Below are 19,231 nucleotides of genomic sequence, written 5' to 3'. Positions count from 1 at the left end.
AAAAAATTGAATGCAGTATTTTGATGTGATCCAACCATGCATTTAAACAATGCCCTAGCACTTTGACCCTAAACAAAATGTTGCTCCTGAAGAATTTGAGAATTATCTTTGCCTTTTGCTTATTGCTGCATGAGACCGAGTTGACTGCTTGAATTAGTTGTTTTTTTTTTAATATAAAAGTCGAAGCTCATTGAGAAGTTCAACAGCAGAGACTGACAGGTTAACAAACTGACCAAATACGAGAGAGAAGAGGCAGACAAAATATGATGCACAAACACATTTAAGCGTGAGAAGGAGTATGGCAAGAAAAAAAGTGGGTTATGTGGTCAGCGTGGGTAGAAGAAATCAGGAGTGGGTATATGATACGATCATATGGTGTCTGGGCAGTAGTCTCGAAAGATTGGAGAAAAGACTATGAGACAATAGATAGGGGAAGTCGGTTCCACAGACAATGATATGACCAAGTCGTCATTCCTAAGCGTCCTGCTGTAATATCTCTCCCTTAGAAAAGTTGGTCTCTGTTTCTTCCTTCACCCATTCATTACCTCACATTCAAATTCCATTAAAGTTGATGTGCAATATCTTGGTCCATTCCCATGAAACATCCCAAGCTCTTCATCAACTATTTACCTGACTCTCCCACTCCTTCCACATCCCCCCCCCCCCTCCAAGGAAACTGACATCTACAAATGTGAATAAATAATCCTTCCTTTTATTTAAATAATTTATGTAAAGTACAAAACGAATGAACCCAGAACTGATCCTCACTATACCCTACTTACCTAACGAGTTAATAACTACCATCCAGACATGTCATTAATTAATAAGTTAATTCATTCAATCATTCATTTAATGTGCAGCCTGTGGCTGCTACTTTGCATCATTTCTGGGAGCACGACTGTACTGCTGATGCAGTGCCCCATGTAGGTTAAGGCAGGAATTTTGAATTTGGCCATGATGCTGGCAATAGCTCACCTACTCGATGTGAATTACACCATGGAAGCTTTTTTTTTTTGCTCCTTTTACCTGGTGAACATGCTTCAATAACATCACATTTCCACTTAATCTCATTGGCCAAAAGTAGAGATGTCCCAATGCACCCCAGTTTGACCCATCCTGTTTTCCATATGTTATCTTCAACCCCTTATTGAGCTTCACTTGGTGATATGTGTGCCTTAGGAGTGTGCCAAGGCTTGGGGCGAGTGTTGCAAGGGCTGCACACTCACTGAGGGTGCAGTGTGTGCAGAAGGACTCTGCTGTAGCAAGTCCTGTCAGGTGAGTCAGGAACTGTGTGCGTGCGTGCGTGCTTGCGCGTTTCATTATCTGATGGATAATGAGTATTGGGTTTCATCAAACCATATGAGGTTATGGACGTGAGATTTTTTTATTTTATCTGCGGAAAAGTTATTACCTCCACCACAGAAGGTGGAAGGAGGTTATGCTTTCACCCCTTCTGTTTGTTTGTTTGTTTGTGTGCAGGATATCTCGAAGTTGCGTACAGATTCAGATGAAATTTGATGGGCAATTTGGGTGTGTGACAAGGTCGAACTGATTAGATTTTGGTGAAGATCTGGATCCAGATCTGGCTACAAGAATTTTTAAAGTGCTTCTTCACTATTGAGAGACAGGGCCAAAAATGACATATAGCACGATATCTCAAAAAGTTGCGGATGGATTCAGACAAAACTTGGTGGACACGTTGGGTGTGTGACAAGGACTAGTTGGTTCGATTTTGGTGAAGATCCAAATCCAGAACCAGATACAAGAATTAAAAAGATATTTTAAGGGATTCTTCACCATTGAGAGATGTGGCCAAAAATGATATATAACATGATATTTCCAAAAATTCTTAGTTCTACTGGATCAGGCATTGCATGGTGGAGGTATGTGCTCCACTGAGTGCCCTTCTAGTTAACCTCCACCATCTTCAAAGATGGATGGAGGTTACTGTTTTCACCCCTTTTTGTTTGTTTGTTTGTTTGTTTGTTTGTGAACAGTATTACAGAAAAACTCCTCGACGGATTTTGACGAAACTTGGTAGGGGGGTTAGGTATGGTCCAAGTATCATGCCATTAAATTTTGGACTTGGTCCCCACCCCCCCCCCCAAAAAAAAAAATTGAGAGAAAAAAAAAATTTTTTTTGCATTTCTACATGTTTTAAGTGATTTCCAACCCCCCCCCAAAAAATTTTTTTTTTACCCCCTCCCCCAAAAAAAGAGAAAAAATTTTTTTTTTTGCATTTCTACATGTTTTAAGTGATTTCTAACCCCTCCCCAAAAAATTGTTACCCCCCCCAAAAAAAATTATCCCCCCCCAAAAACAATTGTTAGAGAAAAAAAAAAATTTTTTTGCATTTTTTTCTATATTTATCTACATATTTTATTATTCTATATTTATCTACATATTTGCATCTACATATTTTAAGTGATTTCCAACCCCCCCCCAAAAAAAATTTTTTGAGAAATTTTTTTTTACATGTTTTAAGTGATTTCCAACCCCCCCCCAAAAAAAAAAATTTTTTTTGCATTTCTACATGTTTTAAGTGATTTCCAACCCCCCCAAAAAGTTGAGAGAAAAAAAAAATTTGCAACTTTTTTTTCAACAAAATTTTGATGTTTTTTTGGCATTTTTACATGTTTTAAGTGATTTCCAACCCCCCCCCCCCCCCCAAAAAAAAAAAAAATATGTTGGAGAAAATAACTATAACTGTCAGCACTGTTGACATCATATTTAATGAATAAGATATGATTCACTTGAGTGACCCAGCAGTAATGGTGGCGGAGGTTTTGCACTCTCCCCAGTGCTCCCCCTCTATTTTTTACTGTAATGGAATGTCTTCTGTTCTGTTCTTGCAAATGGCAGTTTTGCTTCCGGGTAGCTATCATTTCTTGGAAGCGCAGCTGTGCCGCTGATACTGTGCCTCTCTACCAGTACACTATTACTCATTTTACTGACCTCGGAAGTATGACAGGCTGAGTCAACCCCACCTGGTGTTAATTCAGTAGCCAACGGGGCTCGAACTCAGGACCCAAGGATCCCAAGCCAGCCACCCTAGCCACAAAGCCAACACCAGTCTTAATGTGTCTTCTGCATGACCTTGACATTTTCAATTGGTCACATCACTCATTAATAATTCAAACTAAACTGCCTTAAAATAATCAAAGTTGTAAAATATCTCAAATATAGAACTTACTTTTGCTCAACAAAATGCTACATTTTTGTGCATTCCAAAATTGTTTAGCTGCCATAATACTTAAAAACGTGATATCTGCGATCATAAAGAGATCTCCAAGGTTAAGCCTCCCCTGGTGCCCGCGATCCAATGATGGTCATATTTTTGTTGACAGCCATATGACCTTGATCTTTAACATTTAGGGCTAGGGTATAACTTAAGAAAATGTGTCCCCTTCTACAATCTATCCATAAACTCATGAAAATTGGAGGAAAATTATTCAAGTTGATCAAAAAGGTGTTTTTGTTAATTAGGTCACAATTGGAAAAACTAGGTCAAGGACATGAAACATATCAAGTGCACAACTTCAATGCAGGTCCACCATTGTGATGCTGAAACATCTTGGAAGGCCGAGGAAGGTCTTTGAGATTCCACATTGACAAAACAGAGCGATGACCAAAAAAAAACGTATTTTTTTTTTCAGACCCACATTTGACCTTAACCTTTAAGTCAGAGGGGGACGATGTAAATTGAGTTTAAATGTGACTTGATCTCGGCTATCTAGAGAGGGTAAATTCGTTCCGATTGGACAAACCTTAGTCGAGTTGTAAAAAATGTTTATAATTGGGTCATTTACCTTAAAATTAGGTCAAGGTCAAAATTATGTCAACCCCACATACTTTTTATTCCCATTATTGATGCAAAATTTCATTCCGCAACTCCCAGCCGTCTCCGAGATACAGCTCTGAAATTAATACAGTTTGGTAATTTGGAGTGTTGAGAGTGTAGGAAGAAAAAAATTTCTAATTGGTTGTATAGTATTCCAAAGGGTCTAAGAAACTGTGGTACCATTAAAAATTGTGGGGCACTAATTGCAGAAACAAACCCTACAACAGCAATATGCCTCCCCTTGTGCTATTTGGGGGGGTGGGGGGGGGAAGAGGCTTACATCTGTCAGGTTGAACAGTTTACGTTTTGTATCCCACTAATAGACCATTCGTCCTTGTCACACACCAAAATCGAATCGGCTTGTTCTTATCACCTACTGAACTCATCCACCAAGTTTTGTCATAATTTGTCCTCACCTTTTGAAATATCATGTGATGTATCGTTTTTGACCCCACCTCTCAATGATGAAGAATCGCTTTTAAAAAATTTAAAATACCATAATCTGCATCTGGATCTTCACCAAAATCTAATCAATTTGTCCTTGTCATGCACCCAACCTGGCCGCCAAATTTCTTCTGAATCCATCCATAACTTTTTGCAATACCCTGCTCACAAACAAACAGACAGGAGCAAAAACATAACCTCCATTCACCTTCAGTGGTGGAGGGAATAATACTTCAGACCTTATTTTACTGTCATTGTCATTAGTTCTCATGCTGGTCAACCAATCACTTCAAAGTAGATTTTACTGGCCATATAGGAAAGCACAGCAGGCACCCATGGAGCAAAGGCAAGAGCATAAGGGTGAAGAGGCATGAGGGATGTGAGTTCATTTAATCACGGGAATGATTGTTTCGATTAATAAAACCTTGATTGTGTAGCTCATCTAGACCTGCAGGACTTGTTTGAAATAGGAAAGTCCTTAAGGAAAGCCCTATCAACCTGTTCTTACACAAAACGTCCCGATTATTTCTACAAGCTTTAGCACCACAGAGTAAGCATTATGAATCACAGGAAGGGAGGGTAATTCTCATGTAGTTATAACACTCACACAATTTTTATTTTTTACTATCTTGTAGTTTGTCTCCACTGGAGAGGAGTGCCGTTCACCTGTCAATGATTGTGACATGCCAGAGGTTTGTACAGGAACATCAGGATTGGTGAGTTCAATACCCCCTTGACATCACTGTGTTAAATCAAACTAGAGCGAAGGTCGAAGGTGCGCCATCACAAATCCCCACGCTTCACACCTAAAGCAAAGTTGAAGGATGACAAAAAGTTCCACCAGGAATGACCCAATATCAAATTTGGAGTTGTTCCCCCCCCCCCCCATTTTGGACCCTGTGTCCATAATTCCCTACTCCCTGGGGCATGAACCTGGGGGTCAAATCCAATCAATCTTAAAATATTTCATGCATCCCCCAATGTTGATTGTACATACTGTACAAAGTTTCATTTTTAAAATGTGCATGTAATTGTATTTTTCGGTTTTTGACCTTGACCCCCAAAATGATACTGCTCTCGCACCTCCTTGCTATGTAGTAATCATAACTACCAAATTTGATGAATTTTTGCACAACCGTTTAGGAGGAGATAGCGTGACGGACGGACAGAAAGACAGTCAGGCAGATGGACACAGACAGATGTGTGCGGAGCTTTTCTACACATAAAAAGCAAATTACTTTTCAGATTTCACATTGCAATGTAGAAGATTGTATCACTATAAAAACAAATTAAAAAGAAACTGCAGCATTAGTGGCCGAGACATGTTAAAATTGGTTAGTGGGGCAGAGGGAAACAGGCAGACAAAATGCAAAGTTCAAGACTTGCAAAAATGACATACTGTATATATGTATATGTATATATCTATATATTACTAAAACTCTCATCTTGTATGTATGTATGTATGAATGTATGTGTGTATGTTCCCGAAATACAGCCAAAACAGTACACAATAGCGCAAAAAAATTTGGCCCACCTTACTCACCACTCTCCTCTGATGTGCAGTATCAAGTTTTGTTCAAATTGGGCAAACAAAAAATTATTCAAAAAATCAATTCCCCATTCAGTCAAGTACTCTTCGGGAGAATTTAATCAATGGAAACAACCTCAGCGGTATAGTTCACTGGAGCTATCTTTTTGTTTTTTTGTTTGTTTTTTTATGATTTTTTTTATCAACCGCTTTCACAACGGCAACTCAACGGGTTCATGGATCATCTAGTGTGTGTGTATATATATATATATATATATATATATATATATATATATATATATATATATATATATATATATATATATATATATATGCAGATGTTTGGTACTACAAAACTTTAATATGGATACAAACAAACATAACGTAATAGTGACCGAAGCTTTTCATGCTGCACTCTTCAGGGTAAAAATCGCAGGAAGTGAAGGCACGTACTTTATACATAGGTCTCAATAAGGTAGACACTGATTGGTTCAACCGTAATGACATCACGGTTAATCCGAACGCCCATTGGTCGGCTCATTATCTTCACATCGAGCTCCCATTGGCTGAGCAGAGTTCGTCGATGATTGACGTTTGCAACCACATCCTGGAGAGAGGGGGGATGGGTTTCCCCTAAGGTCCATTCACCATTTGTTACCGTACTTCTCTTGATCTTTCCATGCTGAAAGAGACACAGAGACGTTTCAACAGGTTTCTGGCTGTGCAACCCCGAGTAATCTTTACCTCTCACCATTTGCTGATCTCAGTCAATAAGGATGTGCTACCCACCTCACAACCCAGCAATGCTATTTATGAGTTTAAGTGCCGATGTGAAGCGCGGTATGTGGGCCGCACAATACTAAGATTGGCTGATCGGATCAAACAACATGTCCCCTTGGCGATTCAAAGAAAGATTGTGAGGGTTAGAACACAACCAGTGTGAGCATGTAGAAATATCCAGCAACCACTGTGTCTGCTTCATCTGCCATTGCACAGCACCTGGTTGCCAACCCTATCTGTGCAGACCAGTACAATGCAGATATGTTCAGGATATTGAGCCGAGGTCGGAGCTCGTTTCATTTACGTATGTTGGAAGCAACCTTCATCCTTACCACCGATCCAATACTATGTCGTCAAAAGGAATTTGTACGATCTCTGTGCCTTTTTCAGCATGGAAAGATCAAGGGAAGTACGGCAACAAATGGTGAATGGACCTTAGGGGAAACCCATCCCCCCTCTCTCCAGGATGTGGTTGCAAACGTCAATCATCGACGAACTCTGCTCCAGCCAATGGGAGCTCGATGTGAAGATGATGAGCCCACCAATGGGCGTTCGGATTAACCGTGACGTCATTACGGTTGAACCAATCAGTGTCTACCTTATTAAGACCTACGTATAAAGCACACGCCTTCGCTTCCTTCTTCACTTGCTGCACTTTTTACCCTGAAGGAGTGCAGCACGAAAACCTTCGGTCACTATTATGTCATGTTTGTTTGTTTGTATCCATATACAGTCATGCGCCACTTCACGACGGGGTTACGTTGTGAGAAACGCATCGTTAAGCGACGTCGTCGTTGTGCGAACATCATTTTTTTTTCCTTTTCATTTTCGAACATCGTACTTACACAAAACTACACACCTAGGCTATATGTGAAATGAAAGCGAGAGAAGAACCTTCAGAGTGTAGGCTCTATTCCATTTGATTGAAGCCGCTTCTACGGGCACATCAGGGAATACAGGTGCAGCAAGGAGTACATAAGCAGTAAGGTATACACGTGCAACTAATCACCGCAAAATAAATCAGTATAAGCACGGAGTCCGATATACTCTCAATTCTCACCATTCAACGAGCACCAAGTAGACCGCCGCCGTAAATGACAATGCCCCTGGGACAATCCCCCCGACCGAGCGGAATCTTGGCTTTATCTATTCCGTGCTCGAGCCGTGCAACATGTGATCACGCGTCACGTCCTTCAATTCACCACAATATGGTATAACCTATTGCTCCTCGGATACAAACCTGTACAGCATGTTACTGTACTGAATACTGTCGGCAATTTTAACACATCCAAGAGAGACGGAAGACGCGTTAGATTTACCTTTGTGCTGTTCATGACGGCCATCGGTGTTGTTAGCAGCAGCTTACAATCTCCTCTCGCATCGATTATAGAAAGGTGAATAATTAGCGTTTGGATTTTATAAATACGTAATCATTGCATCGATGTTATAATTTACAAATGAAGAAACGAGCACCTGTCAATTGTGATATATATTTTCGGAACAGTGCGATTGTTTTAACAACATAAAAAGCTTCGCTAAAAACTAATTTGTGTTTTAATGTCGACTAAGAACAACGATTTATTCGCGGAATTCTTCAATTCAAAGGTAATTTACTTGCTAGAAGGGAAACGTGGAAACATTGGTTCAGTTTGAAAGCCGATTTCCTTGAATCCTGATTTAGCACGATCCTGTTTTTTTCGCGATAACATTTTGTGGACCTCAACGATCGCATTATAACAGGGCCACACTGTCGTTTATTATCATTATGAGGTATTATGTACTGTACAGTGTACACAATTGTATGTGCTATTTTTATACGAGGCTACATCACTCGGCGATAGGAATTTTTCAGTTACATTTTTTTTTTTTTCTTCAGAGCTGGCAGATCCCCATCGTATATGCGATCCGTCGTTGCCCGGAACGTCGTTAAGCGGCGCATGACTATATATATATATATATATATATATATATATATATATATATATATATATATATATATATATATATATATATATATATATATATATATATATATACATATACATATACATATACTGCATATGTATACTCAGTCATGAGTAATCAAATTAATATCTCGTATAGGAGGAAACAAAATATAGTTTTTACAAAAGCTCGACAGGCCAAAAGACGATGAAAACAATATGTCCGAAAAAATTCAGCATAACATCGAGACATTCTTTAAGTGGAGAGGGGTCAAGAGGAGTGTGGATTCCTTGAGGAATAACACAAGAGAATTGGTGGACGATAAGTGTGAGATGGCAGGTTTATTAAATCGTTTATTTTTACTTCTACATTTATGCAAAAAGGGGCAGTACAGGAGCACTTAAAATAGTTGAGAGTATCTATCTCAGAGGTGAGCACGGGCCTTTAGAAGAAATCCAAGTAGAAGTGGGGAAGTAAAGAAACAACTTGGCAAACTAAGGGATTATAAAGCTCCAGGGCTGGATAATACACATCTTGGAGCATTGAGGGAGGTAGCAAAGCAGATATGCTTGGTGTTGGTGGATATCTTTAACATCTCATTGAAGTCAGGAAAGGTACTGGAGGATTGGAGAGCAGCAAATGTAACACCGTTATTTAAGAAAGGATCCAGAGAAGAATTGGGGAATGACAGAGCTGTTGGTTTGATTTCACTTGTGTGGAAGGTGTTGGAGTAGTTAATTAAGGAACGTGTATGGAAGCATTTGAGTAATTTCAAACTAATTGATGGTACTCAGCACTGGTTTATTTCAGAGAAGTCTTGTTTCACAAGTTATTGGAGTTCTATGAAGCAATTTCTGACTCTGTGGACGAGGTACGTGCAGTTGATGTGGTGTTTCTTAACTTTCAAAAAGCTTTTGATAAAATACCACAAAGAATGCTGTTGGCTAAGGCTTGTGGAGTAGCTGGTAGAGTAGCTTGTGGATTAGCTGGTTCAATGGAGGGCTACGAGATGAATTCCAGGCCTATAGCTAGACTCGTATCTGAGATGTGGCTGGAAGGAGACAGGGCTTTATACATTTGGAAGGAGGTGATTACGACGGAATTAATTTTTTTTATACAAGGACTAAAGCTCATAATGGAGCTGTCACTCGTACACAAACACACACTCCCACAGACATGGACATACTGGCGAGATAAACATTTAACACAGCCACTGAGCTTGCGGGAAGTGCCATCACTTCCCGGGATATCTGGGTACCAGTGACGTCGTAACAATGGCGCCGCTTTTCTCACAACACTCACCGTGGAATTTCCTCCTCCCCATGGATGCCAACCAATGGGGATTGTCCATGCTCTATCCTTTTAAATGCTGAACGTCAAGCAACGAAGCAGCATGTACCATTTTTCAAGTCTTTGGTATGACTCGGCCGGGGTTTGAGCCGCCAATCTCCCAGACTCAGAGCGAACACGGGTTTGATAGAGATGTTTAAGATGATTGAGGGTATAAACCAAATAAGTTCAGAAGAGTTTTTCAGCAGAATGAACATTGATAGGACAAGGGGCCGCAGTTTAAGGGTATAGAAGAGGATAGTTAGGAGATAAGTGTGGCAGAGGTCTTTCATTCAGAGAGCGGTGAATATGTGCAATGTCTTTTCCTGCAAGGGTAGTGACAATAGAGTCACTGGATAGTTTTTAAATTGAGTTGGATGTGTGTATGGAAGGGGGGGGGAGGTAGTAAGATGTCGGCATGATTGAGCAGGCTTGATAGGGCCCCTGCAGTAAAGTTCCTTGTAAACGTTGTAATCGACATTAATTGAAATATAGACTTGTTAAATGAATTATTACAGCTTGTAAAAGAACCTTATCCCTTGTTTAAAATAAATAAATAAGATTGCAAATAGGGTGTTGTTCTATTTTGACAATTGTGATTTGTAAATTTGCTATGCACTTCTCCCTTCCTCCGATGCACAATGGTTGTACCAGTTTGAACCCTCCCTCCCGATACATCGATATAAGTTATACGATATTGTTTGCCCCCCTTTGTTTCTCACAATGCCGGTCACGATGTCTGTCCTGAAGTTGTGAAGTTTCCTATCTCCTCTCCCTCACCACTCTGTCCATCATCACCAAACTTTATAAGGCATCATTTAACAACGTCTTGCATTCTACTTATGGCATATAAATTAAATTCCAACTTTTATTCTGTTTGGTCCAGTGGAAAGAAGACTTTTTGTCAAAGAGTTCACCATGCCATTAACGTCATGCCATTCCGCTGTGATGACCTTCAAGGTTCAAGCCCAATTGTCGCTAGGTTATTGTGGTTGTCTTTGTTTATTCCGTTTGTCATAGGATTTCTGTTGTTGTTCTATGGTCCTCCCATCCTATCAAATGGCACTCCAACCCATCACCTGTCATTGACTTGTATACCTGCCAGTCACGTCATAATTTATTTTAGAATGCAGGTATATCTGCATTGTGAGATAGGTTTTACCTTGAGGTGTTTTAATAAATCAAAGGTTCTCATTGGTGTAAACTGTAAACAGTCTACTTCAGCCAGCAGCATTCTGACAGATTTGTTTCAGAATGAATGATCTATTCTAACATACCTATATCCTATGTTTGTCCTCCTCTGTCCCTCCCTCTCCCTTCCCCTCAACCAGTGTCCTTCCAACATCCACAAACAAGATGGCTATGCTTGTGGTACAGATGTGAGACATGTTTATGTTTTTTTTTATCTCATTTATTTACACGTACAAGTTTATTCTGGATGTCAGTATTAGTTGTAATAGTTACACGTGATTTGCCAGCCACCAAACACAAAGTGCAGAAATTGTTGCAGTTCTTATGCCACCGATAACAAAGGCATCAGGTTTCGATCTATCTGTGTTAAAAGTAGGGGACACCGAAGCGAGCTGCTGAGGAACCATCACTGTGTGTGCAGGGACGCTGCTTTGGAGGCGAGTGCAAATATAGAGACAAGCAGTGCAAAGACATATGGGGAGAAAGTGAGTTTGATTTTCATTGTATTGGGATGCTCCAACTTTGCAGCCATTCTCTTTCATTTATTTATTTTCATCTGCTGATGATCTCAGCCCTATCTAGCCATGCTCAACATACCAACAGCCATCTGCTCAGTGCTAACCACCTGGGTTTGAGCCACCATTGTTTTGGTGGGAACTTTGGTGCTATAGTTGATCAAACGTTAATACAATTCTGGAGGTGATTTTACAACTTCTCTTCAGGCAATGCCTCTCTCTGTCTACAGTGTATGACTGAAGTTATTACCTTCGCATGTGAAGTGAAAAGTGGGGTTAAGCAATTGGTTGATGTCCGTCCGTCTATCCGTCTGATAAGTTTATGATCGAGGAACAACTTATTTAAATTGAATGTTGTCTTCCTATTCATGTTCAAAATACAAGTTTCTCTTTTTACCGTACTTTTGCTCTGAGTTTGTCCCGACCGCACATGTGCAGAGAGGAGATAGCATTTTCACTCTGCCTGCTTGACAATCAAATAAAATTGAAAATAATTTGAAACAGGAAACTTAGTGTTTTTAAGGACATCATAAAGGATGCGTACAACAGACACGAATAATCAATGTAACGTGTGAGATCAGGTGATGCAATAGACACTGGATAAAGTGGTGGTAAAACCGGAATTAATTTATTTTTCACCTTTAATCCTCCTTAAACCTTCACTGAAATTGAATTATACACTTGAACACTGAAGGACACAAATCGCCTTCTTAATACTTCCAGCAACCATGCTGTACAGTATATCGACACATAGCATGAGAGGGCTTGGCATGTGAGAGAGTGCAGTATTGGGGTGAATAAGAGGCCACCTATATTACTGTGTACAATGCTGATCAACGCTGCATTCTATGATGATCAATAAAGTCTTCAGCTCCTAAACTGTGACTGAACATCGTGTTATTACAGTGTATAAGGGTCGCAGAAGACTGCTTCAGTCGTGCTAAACTTCCGGATTTTGTTTTTTTTTTATTTAATCTTTAAAATCATTATTTTATTAAGATTGGAGTATATACTTGAAAATTAGTGCATGGGGTATCCCTCCATTGGGACCATACTCTGTGAAGAGCGTTGGTGCTGCCTAAGCAGTCTCCTTGGCTATTGGGTACAATCCTGGATGGGTCGCCACTCCGGCACAGGATTCCAGCATGCTGGCACTCATTTTGCCGACCTCGGAAGGATGACAGGCAGAGTCAACCCCACCTGGTATTAATTCAACAGCCAAGTGAGATTTGAACTCAGAATCCCAGGATCCCAAGCCCACCAACCATTAAGCCAACACCAGGCATGCGTGGGGTATCATGTTCTCAAAACTCTCGAGTTGTTGCAGGAATGGAAGCTTATATGCCCTTCTCTTTTGAGACCATCTCTTCTTCTAATTCCTGGTTCAACCATTCGTGCAAGGGACTTGGCATATCGGACCTGGAAAAAGTCTTCTTCCTCTGATTCCTATGCATCCTTCATCTCCGCTTGAAATCATCGCAAAAATGTTATTTGTGAAGCGAAGCATTCCTTTACTCAAAGTAAGTGATGACGACGTCGTCTCTTCTTTCACTCGTAGATCTTTCTTGTTTTTAGCCAAAAGTATCTCCAACAACTTCCGTCACATTACCTTTCCTTCTCTTTTCCATTCCAATGATACTAAAGCTGCCTCTCCGACTGATAAAGCAACTCTTTTCGGTTTTCTTTTCTCTTCTCTTTCTCCTCCAGTTCCACATTGGATTACTCCAACATTTGAAAAATTCCCTGATGCACCCCTTACCACTCCTATAATCTCATTTCATATCGTCAAAAAGTACTCCTCTCTCGAGACACAAGCAAGATGTATGGACAAGATGGAATTCCTCCTCGTATCTTGAAGGAGTGTACTTCATAACTTGAACCTGTGCTTGCTCGTTTGTTTCACTTCTGTCTCTTTTTTAAACAAAACTTTTCCTCTATCCTGGAAACAGCATATTCTAAATATGGCTAATTGTTCAAACTCTTCCAACTACCATCGTGCTATCCTGACTTCGACTATTTCCAATGTCTTTGAAGGTCTTCTCAATTCTCATTTCCTCAAGCATCGTGAATCTCACAATTTTCTCTCCGGCCATCAGTTTGGCTTTCGCTAGGCGAGATCTACCGGTGATATCCTTTCCTATATTACGAATGTCTGGTCCTCTTCTCTGAGAGACTTTGGGGAATCCTTTATTGTCGCCCCTGATTTCTCGAAAGCTTTTGACAGGGTTTGGCGTTGGGATCTGATTTCCAATCTCACCTCTTTCAGCTTTCCTCCTTCACGCTGCTCTCTCATAGCAAGCTTTCTCTCCGACCGTTCTATCTCCGTAATTGTTGATGTTTCGACCTCTTCTAACTTCCCTACCAATAGCAGTGTCCCTCAGGGTTCTGTCCTTTCTCCGACACTCTTCCTCCTTTTAATCAATGATCTTCCTTTTACAATAACCAAATGCATTATTTTACTGATGACTCAACATTACATTCCTCTCCGTTTTTCACATGTGTTCCATCTTCTCTTGCTCGATCTACATCTCCTTTTATCATGACTATCTATATAAGTTAAGATTTGGACAAGATTTTCCAGTGGAGCAAATGTAATCAAGTTAATTTTAATGTTTCTAAAACTGAATTTCTTCCTATTTCTTGTTCTAAAACTCTTCTCAACTTTCCCATCTACTTTGAAGGCTCAATATTTTAAAAACTCAATGCAGTAAACATACTTGCTATTACTAATCGATCTGTATTAATAATGTACTAATCGATAAAGTATTAGTCAAATAGATCTGGGAAACCTCATGTTGTACAAGCAGCTAAGTCTGCCTGTTAAAATCTGGAAATCCTGTTCAGATGTCGAAGCTTTTTCTCATCTGAACAGTTGCTCTGATTATATAAAGGAATGATTCGTCCTTGTATAAAAGTACTGCTCACATCTGGGGAGGTTCTAGCTCTACATATTTATTTTACAGAGTCGAGTCTAAAGCAGTCTGATTTACCAACCTCTCACAATCTAACTTAAAAACCCAACTTGCTTAAACTATGCCATAATGTTGGCTCTCTTTCCCTTTTCTGTAGATATTTCTTCAGTTTCTGCTCCCAAGAACTGACGTTTTATTCCTCCACCATTAGCTAGACCTTAACATACTCGGCAAGCCACGACATCACATGATTGTTGTGTGGCCACTGGCAACTCAAGGGTGGGCTGTTATGATGTTCGTTTGTTTCCCTTCACCGCAAAAATCTCTGTAATCCTTTCCCTTCTCATATCTTTCCTAACAGTTATAATAATCTGCCCCTTTTCAAAAAGCAAGTTTTCCCAGTTCCTCAAAAACTCTTCGATTATATTTTTCTTCTCTTCAGTTCTCCATTTCATCAGTTCTTTTTTTTTTTCTTTCATTTAAGACTTGGTTTAATGAAGACTATACAGTCCATGACTGGAGCCTTTAATAAAAAAAAACGAAAGAAAAAAAAATTAACTTTCCTTCTTTGAGCTGTTGGATATGCTCACTGGCCAATTTGGCAACACCTCGTACTGGCCCCTCTTAATATTGGCCCTTCTTTATATCCAAGTTGTCCTTAACCCTGCTGGGTGGATCACTGTCCATGACTTAATAGTTCTTGACCATACATACTGAATCTTTTGCTGCACTCTTTTCACCTGTTCTCTATGGCCCAGCTTTTGTATTGTACTTTGTTGCTTGTCCTTGCCTCTTCTGAAACTTTGATTGACGACTGTTACTACCACTATTAAAACAACCACCATCCTAAATTGAACAACCCTAATTATTCACACCTTCTTATGGCTTCATCCGAAGGAACGTTTTTGGCTGCCAGGCTCAGTATTCAACTTAAGGTGATTTTAGTAGGAACAGGAAGATAATCCTTGTCCGTACTATATATATATATATATATATATATATATATATATATATATATATATATATATATATATATATATATATATATATATATATGTATGTGAGTTGTGTATGAACTCGAACAAGGAAGTGAGGCCATTTGCCTCAACATTGCCATGGTGCACTCTCGGGTTAATTTTTGCTACGGTTCTAAACGTCAATCTTCTTGATGCTTTACTGAAGTCTGAATAACCCGATCTTGATGGGGTGACCCAACTTGTTAAAAATTGGAAAATTAATACACAATGCCTTGTTGTGCCTGCAACGTGTTGCTGCTGCCATGTATTATTTGGTTGTTCATATTTTTAATTCTTAGCACAAGGTTTTCTTTGAACGTCGTCTTTAGGAATAACGAAACATTTAGGAAAATGCTGTTATGGCAGTAAAATGTTCTGAGTGTTGTTCTACAGGTAGCTTGTTCTTATGGTCGAGTTATAAGGTGTTGCATTCCTTGCATTTTAGTGGCAAGTGCAGCTGACGAACTGTGCTACAGCAAACTGAATCAAGAGGGAACGCACAAAGGAAACTGTGGTCATAATGGTGATTCTTGGCTCCAGTGCATCAAAAAGTGAGTGGAGACATCCGAGACACTGTTTAACATTTTATTTTCAAGCGATTTGGCAAAAAGTGGAATTCTTCCTTCAAAAGACATCTTGAATATGTTAGAGTCCTTGAGAGTGAAATTCTTACATCTTCCTCAAAGTTGTATTTGGTTGTAACATCTCATTGAATATATCGATGCCCAAAATCAGAAATAACTAAAGTTTCTTGTGCATAATCAGGATTGTCCATGAATCAAACCACCCAATAATTAATCTATCTAAAGAGCCTTAACGCATCAGTGTGCATGACTAATTAATGCCTTTTCCTTCCTGAGTATGTCTTTAAAAGTGCTGATGATTTTGGGTCGATGGCGCGGACTAGGCAATTGCAGACAGCCTGTTTTTAAAGGAATCGGTGGTGCACTCTGTCTGAAACCTTTCTCCTCCGCATCTTTGGTAGGGACGTGTTTTGTGGATTATTGCTTTGTACAAACATTGGCTCACGGCCCCAGCTCGGCATCCTGTCCGGAAAAGTGACTCGGACATCTCTGAGAGAACGAGGACGTCTCTTGCAATGCAGGTTAGGCAAGAGTTCTCGCAAGTCAAGTATAGGTGAAGCTTGTATGTTGTATTATAATAATTGCTGTTGGTAAATTTAAATTTGCAGTAACTTCACTGTTAGTTGTGGCTTCAACTACTGAGGCTTCTTGCATCCATGTTTGAAAGTAGGAGCTTTGTTATTGTTATTGTTGTTATTAGCACAGTATTATTACTATTGCTATCATTAACTCGTAGTTTGGTGCTCGTCACGACTGCAGTGGAGCAAACGTGATTTTGGAGGATGGTTCAGACCTGGGATATGTGCCTGATGGTATGCCATGTGACATCAACGCCGTGTGCTTGGAGCGGCGCTGTCTGCCTCTGGATGCTCTCAATCTCACTACTTGTCCATCAATAAACCACAAGACTTGCTCTGGACATGGGGTGAGATACAGCATGTTATGCGGTAATTCTCAGAGAGGATGTGCTTGTCAGGACATCGTGTGTTGTTTTTACCAAGCTGCATTTGCGGTGATTCAAACAAGTATATTGTTGTTCTTTTAATTGTAGTTTAAAAATTTCTTTGCTTGTGCTTCTTCCATTTTTAGATTCCATTTTTGTCATGTTTATAGGCAAAAATGGTCACATTACCCCCCCCCCCCACCCCTTCCTCCCCAACCCCCACAACCAACATTCTAACCTTTTCCCTCAATATTTTCATTCCCTTTCTCTTCTGTTTTTTTCTCTTCTTTTCCTTTCATTATTTTTCCTCATCCATTTCATGCTCCATCCTTCCCTCAACATTTTATTATTTATGCTTTTAACCCACACACTTTAGTCCCCCAACACCCTATAACACCCACACATGTGACGCGAAAAGCAGCGTTAAGTAATTAGTTCACTCTGTCTGTCTACAAGTGTCAGTGTTTATGATCGAGGAACACTCCATAACACAAATCGCCTTTTTGGCACTTTGAAAAACCTTCCATTTAGCAGTACTTGGAAAAAATATTCATGCCCTGAGGGCAGAGTAACTGTGTGAGATTCTGCATTCTGATAAATGTGGTGGTCCATAGTGGTTTGTTTGGTGCATCTTTTTCTCAAAGATTGTTCTAAAATCGTAATTTTTTTTTCCCTGCCCAAGAAGAATTGGCAGAGGGTTTATAATTACACAAATGCATGGATAAAACTTGACGGCGATGGAAGAAAACGCATCTCAGTGGAGCATCGTCAGCTCCGGACTGTTCCGTTTGACTCCGGACTGTTCCGCGTGCGGCAAGCTCTATGAGCTCTCTGGGTTTTTTTCTTTATTTTTTATTAAACAGCTCGAAAGCATCATCTGTAAAGCAATTAGAGATGTAAAGCATCAATCAGAGCCACCATCTGCAACTCGATTGTCCAAAGCATATTGAAAATTACCTAAAAAAGTATAAATGCCAACATCTGCAGATCTATGAATGACAATCCCACACGGCTAGAGTTCGGCACATAATATTGTATTGGTGGAATCGTATTACAGTTGTTTAGGTGCTCTCGATTCCACCAGTGGTTATTTGTTTTCTTGCATTGGCAGTTTTTAGAAAGTACTAGCTCATGCGTGAGCTCTATTATTTACATTTGTAGAGTCACTCTTTTAGGGGTGAAACCCCAGATGAAATCACATACAATTGCTCGATTGGTGTGAACGTTTGTGGTTTTGGAGTGAATATTCATTCGCATCTTTGAGATCGAGTGAAATTAGATGTCATTGGATTAAGTTGGTTATGTGATGGTGCTGGACGAGAACAAAATATTAAACAAATGCAAGGACTGCCAAGTACAGTTGGCCAACAAGAAACTGTGACGGATGTAAAAATCCATGAACAATGTGCGTGACTGGAAAATATGAAAAGATACATGGATTGGAAAATACAGGATTCGGATTAGGGTTGATTGTGGATTAGGGTTTTTCACCTCGCCAAAGGAGAGGGTATTGCCTCTGGATCCATTTGTCTGTTTGCTTGTCTGCACAGAACATGAGTATGATTACATTCAACCCTTAACAACTTTAAGACCCCTAAAACCTTGTATATCCTTTACAACCTCATGACCCATTAAGACCATAAAGACCTTTAAGACCCCTAAGAACCCTTCAGAACCCATAGATCCTGTAGATCCTCTCTGACCCTTTAGAATTTAGATTCTCTTCGACCCTTTAGAACCCCAAAGATCATTAGACTCCTCCCTACCCTTTAGACCTTTAGACCTTCACACCTTTCAGACCTTTTAATACTTTGCAGACCCCTTTGATCTTTCGACCTTTTAGACCCCTTCAGACAATTCTGACCCTTTAGACCTTAAATTACACCCTTTCGACCCCTTTGACCTTTTAAGACCCTTTAGACACATTTTGACCTTTTCAGACTTTTCCATATTTCAACCTTTAGACTTTAGAGTTTAGACCTTCAGACCTTCAATCTTTACACATTTACAACTAGACAATTGAGACTTTTCATTTGCAATCAACAACCTTTCATTTAATATATCCTTCTATTTATTTTCCACACAAAATACACCACACTAAACAAGTCTTGGCAAGGGTCGATAATCTCTGATTGCTCTTTCATGTTTGTTGTTGTTTTAGTTATTCAATTTTCTCATTCCTATATTTTTAATTTTACTGTATA

At 39.7% G+C, this 19,231-nt stretch overlaps 1 protein-coding gene across 6 annotated transcripts in view; it reads left to right on the top strand.

Annotated features, from left to right (window-relative positions):
- Positions 1-19,231, top strand: part of ADAM22 (ADAM metallopeptidase domain 22) — a 148,235-nt gene that overhangs the window by 94,226 nt on the left and 34,778 nt on the right. For all 6 annotated transcript variants that reach the window (XM_085892382.1, XM_085892381.1, XM_085892379.1 and 3 more), the window contains exons 17-23: positions 1,180-1,275; positions 4,921-5,001; positions 11,198-11,245; positions 11,479-11,542; positions 15,946-16,051; positions 16,486-16,605; positions 16,844-17,009. In XM_085892382.1, the coding sequence (XP_085748508.1) occupies positions 1,180-1,275; positions 4,921-5,001; positions 11,198-11,245; positions 11,479-11,542; positions 15,946-16,051; positions 16,486-16,605; positions 16,844-17,009 (681 nt within the window). The remainder of the gene's footprint in view (positions 1-1,179; positions 1,276-4,920; positions 5,002-11,197; positions 11,246-11,478; positions 11,543-15,945; positions 16,052-16,485; positions 16,606-16,843; positions 17,010-19,231) is intronic.

This window comes from Eptatretus burgeri, chromosome 8 (assembly GCF_056783735.1).
Source record: "Eptatretus burgeri isolate ZD-2024b chromosome 8, Ebu_testis_v1, whole genome shotgun sequence".
In the NCBI taxonomy this organism is placed as follows: domain Eukaryota; kingdom Metazoa; phylum Chordata; class Myxini; order Myxiniformes; family Myxinidae; genus Eptatretus; species Eptatretus burgeri.
This window is presented reverse-complemented; position numbering and strand designations above follow the sequence as displayed.